The sequence below is a fragment of the Drosophila willistoni genome, chromosome 3R, assembly GCF_018902025.1.
Source record: "Drosophila willistoni isolate 14030-0811.24 chromosome 3R, UCI_dwil_1.1, whole genome shotgun sequence".
In the NCBI taxonomy this organism is placed as follows: Eukaryota; Metazoa; Arthropoda; class Insecta; order Diptera; family Drosophilidae; genus Drosophila; species Drosophila willistoni.
The window spans coordinates 26,878,089-26,889,937 of NC_061086.1; the positions used below are offsets into that span (position 1 = coordinate 26,878,089).

At 36.2% G+C, this 11,849-nt stretch overlaps 2 protein-coding genes across 2 annotated transcripts; one reads left to right on the forward strand and one right to left on the reverse strand.

Annotated features, from left to right (window-relative positions):
• On the reverse strand, window positions 1–1,342 carry LOC6647525. Its single transcript, XM_002069700.4, has 2 exons — window positions 1,164–1,342; window positions 1–1,106 (listed from the first exon to the last, which is right to left on the reverse strand). The coding sequence occupies exons 1-2, from the start codon at window positions 1,239–1,241 to the stop codon at window positions 345–347; spliced, it is 840 nt and encodes a 279-aa protein (XP_002069736.2). The 5' UTR covers window positions 1,242–1,342; the 3' UTR covers window positions 1–344.
• A 2,473-nt stretch (window positions 1,343–3,815) lies between these two features.
• Window positions 3,816–11,849, forward strand: LOC6647524 (intraflagellar transport protein 56). The gene is made up of 5 exons (XM_002069699.1): window positions 3,816–3,821; window positions 9,943–10,125; window positions 10,190–11,071; window positions 11,131–11,591; window positions 11,651–11,849. The coding sequence occupies exons 1-5, from the start codon at window positions 3,816–3,818 to the stop codon at window positions 11,847–11,849; spliced, it is 1,731 nt and encodes a 576-aa protein (XP_002069735.1).

Below are 11,849 nucleotides of genomic sequence, written 5' to 3' on the forward strand. Positions count from 1 at the left end.
TACATTATACATTGATTTTCAATTTATTGTAAAATTTATGGCCACATGGAATATCATTCTTAATTTATACAATTCACAAGAAATTTATATGCAACACTTGTACATTTGTTGCAATTTTGAAAGTTCATTATAGCCTGCTTGGACTGTATTCTGAGCCATTCAAAAGGCAACTACCGCGAAAATTATAGCTCACACATGTTGCCGGTCTCCAAGCCGCGCCACTACTCATTGCAGAACTGTTGAAATATCTTTTCCTCTTCTTGGCAATGGAAAAACGACTGAAAACTCTGCAGATATCACACAGCAAACGACGACTGAAGCAAATCAGAAGACACTCACTCTTACTATTTTAAATGTAAGTTCTCCTCACAGCAAATCAAATTTGTAAAATGACAATTGCATAGACCCGCTGGACAACAGCAAGGACGAGCTAACGAAGCGAGATATGGATAGACAATGATGCGCCAAGTATCGTTCATACTGAGTGTTTCATAGTGATAGCCATTCTTGTATACCACACGAGGTGTCCTACTGGAATAATACTCCATTATGGGCACCAGGGAGACGTCAATGCAATTTACAAAGAACTTTACACATTTAACACGCGGAGCCAAGTCATACACACTTATAATCCCTTCATCAAATATACAAATCGAATCAAAAGGTGGTGTCTCTTTGCCAAAGATCAGACTCACATCCGGTATTGTTTCAAATTTATGTAACGTGGTCATTCCAGTGGCACCACTGGGAAAATAAATATGCGTAACTCCCTCGGTCACCAGAACGGGACTGGCACAGGCTGGAGCATCTTCATCATAGGCCACAACGTATTTAATATTTCCATCGTGTTTCAGCAAATTGTAGTTCCTCTCGAAATTCGGATGTAACGCTACATGAGGTTTCAATTGCTTGAAACGTATTCGCACACGTTCAATGAAATCGTCTCGGATCGATTCTTGCACAGCCACCGTGGCCATAGGATAATCTTGAAATGGCTCCTGCATGAAATTGGCCAAGCAATAGGCAGCCGTATTCAGATCACCATTCTCACAGACGACCATAAAACGAGCTCCTGGCCAAAATTTTGTAGGTTTCATATCATGCGCCTATTTTAACAAATATTTTTCCATTTATTTAAACAAATTACTTTATTTTATGCTTACAACAGTGAATTTTGGCTTATCGTAACGGAGATGATGCACCATATCGTGGGTTATCGCATTTTTAGGTCTTTCACACATGTTTTCGTTTTTTTTGCAGACTAATATTGAATTTTGAGCAAATTATGATCTTTGTAAATATGTATAAACTAAAAGGGATTAAAATTACACGACTTACTAGGCATATAAAATGTAAGGGAAACAAAAAAAGGCTTCTCCAAACAAGATTTTTATTTAAATAACTCATTAAAATCTCAAGTCTTAATCGTTCAACTGGAATAGAATTTGATATAAATATACTCTATGGTATAGAGTATACTATGTGACCTACAGTAATATTGAGAAAAAAGTTTAAACTTTTACAATTTTTAACAAATTTTTACAGTCAAATTTTTAACGAATTTTTACAGTCAAAAAAACAGTCGAAAACTATAATTTATGGCATTGAGTTTGCAGTTTTCTGTAGGAAGTTGCAATACTTGATTTTTATACTTCACGCCATTTGGATTATTGGTAGAATCATTTGGAAATAACTTTAAATATTTGTCTAGACTGCGAAATTTATGAAATTTTTTAAAATGTGGAGTATTAATTGTTACAAAGTCAACAAAGTCACAAAGGGAACACCAAAGACGTGCAGTTTGTCTGAAGAAAAACTTAAGAATTAAACTAAACATTTAATATCCTTTTTTCGGCATATTTTTGAGGTGAAAACTAGTTAAGAATGACATCTTTATGAACCAAAAAGTGGCAAGACTCACCTCTTTTGAACTTGTTTGTGACAAAATAAATATACTAACTTTCCACATAGGATGCCAAATTAGTAATGCTTAACCAATGTCTTTATTATCAATATTTCTTATATATTTTACTTTACACCATTTAAACACTCTAAAATAAATTTTAGACTTGATATAACCATAGGCTTGGGGTTGCAAAAACTCAACTAAAATTAGCGACCAGATGCAAATATTTGCCGTTTCTTTGTTAACTTGTTTTGCTGTAATTTCGTTTTTATCAATTTTCTTTATTGTCGCCGACTGGCGGAGAAGTGTCCCAGAGATGAATTTGAGAGTTTATGGGCTTAAAAGCTAAGCCAAAGCTAAGCAAACTGCCTGCCAGCCACGCCCATTTACCAGCACACAGGGTGGTAGCCTAAAAAACTTATTTATTACCTTTGTTTAGACTTTATATGACATGACACTCCTGTTGATGGCACTTGAGCTAATGGCATTAGCATTGTCTTGCCTGCTGCTGGATTAGGGTGATGGGTTGGGGGTAATGAAGTTTGGGGCGGGGGGTGTGTGTGTGTGTATTGAGAAATTTGACTTGGTTTATTATTGTTGTCTGGCCAAGTTTCTTATCGTGGCAAAATATTTTGGTTGGTTTACTTGTCCTTTGGCTGATTTGTTTTTGCTAACTTGCATGGGGACTTTGGGCCTTGTTGGCCTTGTTTATGTGGCTTTGAGGAAATTTCCAAGCTTGTTTTGCACTCTTGCTCATATGAAATGCGAATCTAAGGCCTTTCTTCGTTGTGAATTACGCCGTTTGAGTGCATAGTCATAAAAAGGATATTAAATGCTTTAGACTCTTGGTTAGTTTAAATTAAGATTCTGAATCTTGGATTATCAGCCATAAATTGCAAGCATAAATCTTCATAATGGCATTCCTATTAGAAATCCTCAACAAATTACAAAGTTCTAAGCAATTTTATATGGATTTTAGAGCTGCAGATTAATTAATTAAAATAGTTTACCAAAAACTAAGTTCTGACCTTGATTACATAAACCAAAAAGGAGGCACTTTTTGACGTAAATAAATTCTTTAGTGGTAATGGATGATGGAGAGGAAGAGAGAGGGTTGAGTAAAGTCAACTACACAATTTACAATTGCAGGCAAATAAACAAAAATTTGTTTTGCGGTTTTACGATTTTTGGACCAAGCGAATTATTTTCAATATTTTGGCAAATACGGGGTTATTCCCCCCTCTTCATTTGGTGGTAAATATGTTGAATTTTCTGCAAATGTATGAAATATTTTGCATTATATGATTTTCTGACCCATCTGCCTCTCTTTCCTCTGATTCTGATTCTCTGTTTAATTTGATGCATTTACATATTTTAATTAAACCATAAATTTTCTATTTAAGCTATGGAAATCATCAAATTCATTGAACTGTGAAAAGTGCAAGCCAAATGATAATGACTGAATTTCATTTAGCTAAAGCTTAACTTGGCCAAAAATGAAAATCAACTCGACATTTGCCAAAGATTGACTTTATTGATTCAAAAATCTCTTGCCTATGGCATACATAGTTTGGCATACCTTTGGTTATTTTAATAAAAATTTCAATAGACCCACACACACACACAGTGATATCACATCCACACTCTCTCCAAGTGTGTGTGTACACCTCGAACATAGTTTACTATCTATCTACTAAATATTTAAACGTGAAGGAAGGAGCATCAGATCGTAAAAGCGAAAAAAATGTATGCAAAGTGCATGTCGAGCAGCAATCGAGAGAACGGATGAGATGGTGAGCCATAAAAAAGGCCAAAAGAAGGCAAAGGGCAGATAAGAAAAAAGAACCAAGAACCAAAAGGCGAGCTATGAGCGAGGGAAGAAAAAAAATTAAAATAAATAAAAGCAGACATGGAGGTGAGCAGGATAGAGGGAAAACGTAAGCAGCAACAGGAACAGCAGCCAACATCAAGGAAAAATGTTACAATATTGAATAAAGTTAGTACCTGTCGGGCTGTTGCGCCTCATCGTATGCAGCACATACATATATATTTCTACATTTTTACTATTCCCTCTCATACCCTGGATCCATAGACCAAAGAGGCTATGTGAAGTATCTGAAATGAAAGCTAAAAGAGAATAAAACAAATCCTTTGAATTCATGATCATATATTGATTGTTTTAAGCCTTAAAATTATATATATATATAAAATAGGTTCTTTTAAGAATATCTAAATATCTATGATTAAGTAACAAAATTGTAATGTAGGGCAACAATAAGTCGATGCTCGTTACTAGATAACTAGGAAATTTTTGTTGCTTTAGTTGTTGGTTTGGCCCCAACGGTGCAAAACAGTCAACGGGATTCACAAAGTCTTATGGGTCGTTTATAGGTGTGTGTATGTATGAATTTGTGTGTGTGTGTGTATGTTTGAGTTCCAATATAAACGCAAATACGCAAACATTTTGCTGAAAGCATTTTTGCCACGTCCACGTCTTTTCACAGCTTTGCCAGTCAGTAACTAAAAAGCATCCACACATACACACATATACATCACTTATAGACATCCACACACACACACACACTATTCCCATGCATATTGTAGGCACTGTTGGTTATCCTTAAACATGACCAAAATGCTGTTATGTCCAAGTACCTACAGGAATGTTTGAATAACTCATGTGGTATTCATTCCTGAATTCAGAACATTACCAACAATTTACATATTTTGACAAGCATTCTGACAGATAAGTGAAGGTTCAAAATAATGTATAAAGATATCCTGTACACAAGAGGAAAGTTATTTACTTATCTACATATCATACTGCAGCAACTGCATACAAAAGACTTTCATCATTAAGGTGGAAAATTGAAATTTTAATTGCAATCACAATTATTATAAATTATTAAATGAAATAGATAGACAAACATTAAGAGAGCAACCAAAATCATTTATTTATTGAAATTTAATAAGGATTTTTCCTTAAGTGAGAGTAACTATATATGAAAGAATTTAATTTTGGGCCATGCTTTATCCAAATATCCCCTTGAAGTTAGCCTACTAATTATTCTTATGGAAGTGTTCTGAACTCTTTCTCTTTTCTTTTTTTGGGTCATACTTATACTTTATTTAAACTCCCTAGAATGAAAATTGGTCGATTCCTTCGATATGACAAATTTAATAGTATTAACCAAGTAAACCAGAAAAAACTTAAACATGAAGTTATATCGTAACAATAGCTTTAAAACTGCTAAACAAAGTACTTTCTTCCCAATCATTTTTAAGAATTATAATACTGGAACCATAACAGTAATCTTATCATTAAAATTATTTGATTTACAACGAAACATCTATATAAAATTTACGAATTTTTAGCCAATCTTATGTGTGTGTGTGTAGAATTACAGCAATATTTTTGCCGCACTTTAGTTAGTTTTCAAATTAACGCTTATCGGGCCTTGTAGTCTTTGGAAAACATTTTCATGCGAACGCATTGAAAGCCCAAAGACCCGAAATATATGTGTATGTACCAAGGGACAGGCTCTCAAAATTGCTTAATTTCAGAAACAGTTTCAATACAGCTTCCTCCCAATTCCACACTTGTCTCTTCTCTTGTGCTGAGAACAAAACAAATAAAAGCAAATCGCGCCAAAGCCGCAATGTGCTTGGGCCACCTCTCTTCACTGGGTGCATGTGTGTGTGTGTGTGTTTGCATGCATGTCTTGCACTACTATATATGATGCCACGCCCACACAATCAAGCGCCCATTTATGCACTAATTAAAATTTTATCGTTAAATCTTGTTTGCATGCATTGCTATAAGCGGCAAACGACGACTACGACGACGACGACGACGTGGACCACGACTCCAACTCCAACTACAACGATGAGTATGTCGATCGGAGGAGAAAACAAGCACCCAAAACACACAGCATACAAAATACGTTGTTCCATTGCCATATTGGTGCTCCCAAACGTATGCAATCCGCATATTTTTCGCCGAAAATGTTTGGCAACAGTTATTTGCACACTTCCTGCTGATGGGTGGCTGGTTGGCTGGCTGAATGGTCTGGTCGCTGGTGTTTGTGTCTGTGTGTGTGTATGTGTGTGGCTCCTAGGATTTCCATTGCATTTAATGCCTTGGCACAAACATTTTCATATTTTATTTGCTTGCTCATGCCGATAAGTGCTTCTGCTTCACCATTTACCATTTCTCCATTTCATGATTTTGGCATTTCTCCTATTGCCATTGCCATTGCGATTGCAAGTTTTAAAATGCTTGTTGACCTTCGTTAGCTGCAGGGAATTAAATATGAATTGCATTTTCTATGCTAACATCAACAGCAACAATAAAATCACTGTCAAAAATTTATCAAATTAGACACACACACACATATACACAGAAACAAGAACACTTGAAAATTTAATTTCCCAAACAAGTGAAAAACTAAATATAACTGACCAAAACAAAAATTGCACAAATCCCAAACAGATAGCAATAGGTAGAGACAAAGCGAGATAGAATATATATATGTGTATATGTGTGAGAGAGAGACAAAAAGATATGGGCTGTTAGATGAAACTTTTCGCGCGCCAGCAACTTTTTAATTTAATATATGTGCACACAGTGCGTATGCGTAATTTTTGTGGCTTTAAGTGTCAGTTCGGATGCCTGCAACTGGACGAGATGTGGTAAAAAATTTAATTAAAATGTTGCATAAATGAAATTCAAATTTCAAATTGCATGCAAAATAAATAATTGAATGGACTAGTTTTGCGACTACACAGTTAGTCAACTATTTGGCAACTGTTGTTGGTGTTAGTTTAGTTCATTTTGCGTCAGCGTTGATTTTCGACAGTTTTTTTTTGCTTTTTTTTGTTTTGCAGTTTTAATCATATCAAGCTCATAGGTTTAGTTAGTCGCAAAATTGACAATCATAGCTGGCCAAAATATTATGAACAAGTTGCCTATTCCATTCTATCATTATTTGTTATTATTATTTGAATAAATTGAATTAATTATGAAATCAAAATAAATGTTTGACTCTCATTGACGATAAGTTTAAGGCGTTTAGTATTTCACTTAGATCATGACAGTTGACGATTGTAATCGCTATTCCTATAGCTTCTAGTTGCACATTCTGTTTCAAGTCAGCCTCAAAAACCTTAAAGCAATTTATCGTTTTGAATAGTTTCTTTAGAAAGTTCAGTGTCCTATTATTATGCATGCTTCAGTGGCATGCAACATTAGAGCTTTGGCTTCTTCACTTGGTTGTCATTGCAGTCATCGTTCTCATCGTTGTCATCATCATCATCATCACCAATAAATCGCCATGATGTCCAGTTTTATTTATTTTCGCATCTCAAGTGTTTAGTTTACGCTTGAGAAAATCGCCATTTTCTCAACTTTATTTTGAGAGTACAGAAAATGGAAAATGCATATACATACCTACATATATATATATATATTTCTATGCAGCTGCACTTGAACATGTGACCAGGAGGAGAAAAAAAAAGAAACCTAAAATAAGAAAAGCAAAATACTCAACTACGAAGGAACAAAACAAAAAAAAAGAATGCAACATACACAGCGAAAGAACGAAGCGAAGGGAGGGTGGGTAAGGGTTATGTGGGGATAAGTCTACAGCTCTCAACTCAACTCTGTCATTGCCATTTCAATTTCCGTTTGAATTTTGCACTTCATTTCGCAAGTTTGCAATTTTCTTGTGAGCAAAAAAAAAAAACAAAAACTACAACAAAAGTTTGCCTTAGTGCGAAGATGAAGGCAATGCAAATATACTAAAATGTGAAAACAAAACAAAACAAGCGTAAATACGAAGAAGGCTAAGAAGAAGGCGATGTGGAAGACGATGACAATAAATTCCTGGAACAAAAAAAAAAAAGTGTAAACACAAGGCACCCCATGATAATGATGGAAAATCGTGGCCCAGAGAGACAATTGCACGTAGCCAAGTGACAGGCGTGTCCTTCTTCCTTTTGCCCCCCTTTTCGTCTTCACTTCAATGTTGCCTGCTGTTTATTTGTTTGACAAATAACAAGAAGGCAGCCCCATAATGAAGGAGGTGCAAATGATGTTGGCATTGTTTATTCGACTGCGAAATGTAATAGGCGCCTCGCACATCAAGTGGATGGCAAAAGGCGGGGTCACGATTTCGGTTTTTCTTTTTTTTTTTTCTTCTCTTCCTTCATTTCACTTCATTCTTCGTCTTTTATGGCTGATTTGACAGGAAACGGAAACGCGAAATTGCAAAAGCGCAATAAAGTGTAGCATAAACAAAGGCGCACGCGGCATACAGAAACCAAAACCAACTTGAAAATAAATTTGTTTCCACAATATGCTTATTTGTGTGTTTGTTGTATGTATATGTATATGTATGTGTTTTTCTTCTTCTTCTTCGTTTAGTATTATACTTTGACTTTACTTTAGGTTTTTATTTTAGGCAAAACAGATTTGTTTTCATTTTTATCTAGCACTTGTTCTTTTTTTTTGTTGTTGGTGTTTTGTATTTTATATTCAATTTCGTTTGTTCATATTTGTGGCTTTGACATGAAATTTTATCTCTACAGAGATATACAAATGGATATGGGGATGGAAATGGAAAGAGGAAGAGAGAGAGAGAGAGACATGAGAGAATGCGGGTCTCTTGAGGAAATGAATTTTATGGATTTTTGTGAATTTAAAATTTTCAAAAATTATTCACAATCAAAATTATGCCATCAATAAAGAAGAGTAACGAAGTATTTATACCCTGCATATTGAAATCTTTGGCCAACTAAACAAAATTATGCTATCAGATGAAAATGAACTAGTTTCTGCATATTCTATTTTTCTTTTAACCCAAATTTATTGCACATTTAAGCATTCAAATGTACTTAAACTTTGCACACAATCTTCATCTGTCAGTCATATGTATTTGCACTCAGAGTTCTGCATATTTATGCAGTCAGCCTCAAGATGAAATATGCGTGCGTCACTCAAAAAACGCCTGTAAGGAATGCAATGCTTTCACAATTTCCATGTTGTTGTTTTTTTTTTTTTTTTGCCATGGATTTTTATGTGCCATTGCTGACATGGCTTAATGGTGCACAGTTGATTGAGATAGACATGCAGGCAAGAAACGAGAGAAAGAGCGAAAGAGAGAGATATGCTAGATTGAAATATGAATCGTATGCAACTTACACTTAAAGTATAAAAAAAACAACACATACACACGCAAAATACTTGAGCAAATGCACTGAAAAATGTGTCAACAATGCATGCCATGAGGCATACCACCTAAAGGTGAGGCATGCCTCCATAAAAAGGTGAATGTTATGAAGAAAATTCTCAAAGCTAAGCATAAAGTAACAGTATCATAAACTAGTCTCATCTTAAGCTCTAGAAACTGAGCTCAGCCTAATCAAAAGTTTTCAAAAAGGGAAGGTTTCTAAAACGGAACAGTTCACTCTATATAAAAAACTTTCATGAATAGATTTAAAGGAAAATGTCTTTTATAAATGCCAAAAATTTTCAAAATACTGAAAATGATAATAAACTTCTAGAGCTTCTTTATAAATTTATGATTAACTAAATTTTCAATATATTGCCATCAATGTGTTTTGTGTTTTAAATATTTATGTGGAATCCCATTCCAATTTCTCTCTGCATTAAACTCTTGAGCATATTGAAACTCAGCAATTGGCAATTGGCTTGTTAGATGCTTTTCAGCTGTGAAGCAACAGTTAGTTGCTTCGGTTTCCATGGTGAAATGAAGCACAGCAAAATGTTTATCGATGCTATGTAGGTTGCCAAGTGACCGTAACCAAAGCAAAGGAAAGCAAAGCAAAGCAAAACAAAAGCCAAAACAAAAACCGAAAACTGACACAACGCAGACGAACAGAAAATACTTGAATTTCCCAGAAAAAGAACGTAAATAAACAAAAAGCAAAAGACTCAAAAAAAAATGGTAAGAAATTTTAGCTGAAAATAATGTTTAAAACATTTTGCAAAGACAGAGAGTTTTGCCCGTTTGTAGATACTTTCACGTGGCAAAACAGATTCGGCTAGTTCACGGAATGCGACCAGCAGTGGCGGCATAGGAGGTCCTGGAGTTGGGACTGCAGGTGGCAGGACGAATCAAAGGAAAGCACCTGCACCAGCCACATTGGAGGATTTCATTATTCGACGGGATTATACAGGAGCCCGAGCATTTTTGGAGGTAAACACAAACCAAAAGAAAGCGTAGAATTTTATAAAAATTTCAACTAAAATACTTTTTGCAGTACTCCAATGGCGATGATGAGGAGGGAAAGGAGGGTGATAAAGATTTGCAACAACAACAAATCGATCAATGGATTGCTTATTGTAGTTTCCACCTGGGTGACTATCAACAGGCATTAAATCAATATAAATCGCTACAGGAGAATGGCAAACAGAATCTTGAACTCAATTTAGCTGTCTGCATGTTCTATTTGGGCTTATATGAGGAAGCCCACCAGATGATGTCCCTGGTCATTGAGAGTAACCCTTTGAAACAGCGTCTTTTATTCCATTTGGCCCACAAACTGGGCAAGGAAGAGCAATGGGTAAATCTACTTGAGGAGCTGCAAAATTCACCCAATATTGAGCAACAACTGAGCCTGGCCTCAATGCATTACATGCGCTCTCACTATCAGGAGGCAATTGATGTCTATAAGCGTGTCCTGGTGGACAATAAGGATTACATGGCCATTAATGTGTACCTGGCTTTGTGTTTCTATAAGCTCGACTACTACGACATGTCGCAGGAGGTTCTCGATGTCTATATGGGTCAGCATGCGGATAGCACCATTGCCATCAATCTGAAAGCCTGCAATCGCTTTCGTCTATTCAATGGACGTGTCGCCGAACAGGAGATTAAAAATATTGCCGATAATGGTACATTTGGTGCTGATTTAATCAAACACAATTTGGTTGTATTTCGCAATGGAGACGGTGCCCTAAGAGTTTTGCCTGGTTTGCTCAATATCATACCAGAGGCGCGTCTTAATTTGGCCATTTACTATCTGAAGCAGGGCGAGGTACAGGAGGCACATGCCCTGATGAAGGAACTGCAACCAACCTCACCGCACGAGTATATCCTTAAAGGTGTCGTTCATGCTGCTCTCGGACAGCAATTGGGTTCGGTAAGTTTCACTTAAGCTCCTAGAAATGCTTACAATTCACTCTTAACTCGTCCTTGCAGAAGGAGCATATTAAGACGGCCCAACAGAATCTACATTTAGTGGGCAGTTCGGCCACAGAATGTGATACGATTCCAGGACGACAGAGCATGGCCTCGGCCTTCTTTCTCTATGAACAGTTCGAGGAAGTTCTTGTCTACATGAATTCGATTCGTAGTTATTTTGTCAATGATGATATATTCAATTATAATTTCGCTCAGGCCAAATGTGCGACAGGATATTACAAGGAAGCTGAGGAATTGCTAATGCAAATCAATGATATGGATATTAAGAATCAGCATACATATTGCATGATATTGGCCAAATGTCATGTACATTGTGGTCATCCGGAATTGGCATGGAATGTATTCATAACACGAGATACAAATGCCGAAGCCTTTATACTCTTACAATTGATTGCGAACGAGTGTTACAAGTGTGAAGAGTTTTGGGTGGCTGCCAAAGCTTTTGACATGCTGGAAAAGTAAGAAAAATCAGCTCTCATATACAGATACACCCACTTATTTTCTGTTTCTTTTCAAGATTGGATCCCAGTCCCGAGAATTGGGAGGGTAAACGTGGCGCCTGTGCTGGTGTTCTATATGCCCTGGCCACCAAGGCCCATCGTGGACGACCTGGTGGTGGAATATCCGAGGTCATTGGCCTATTGCGGGATTCATCAAACTCTCAGGCCGATTTGATGATCAAAACCATACGAAAGCATATTAGTAGCTTTAAATAA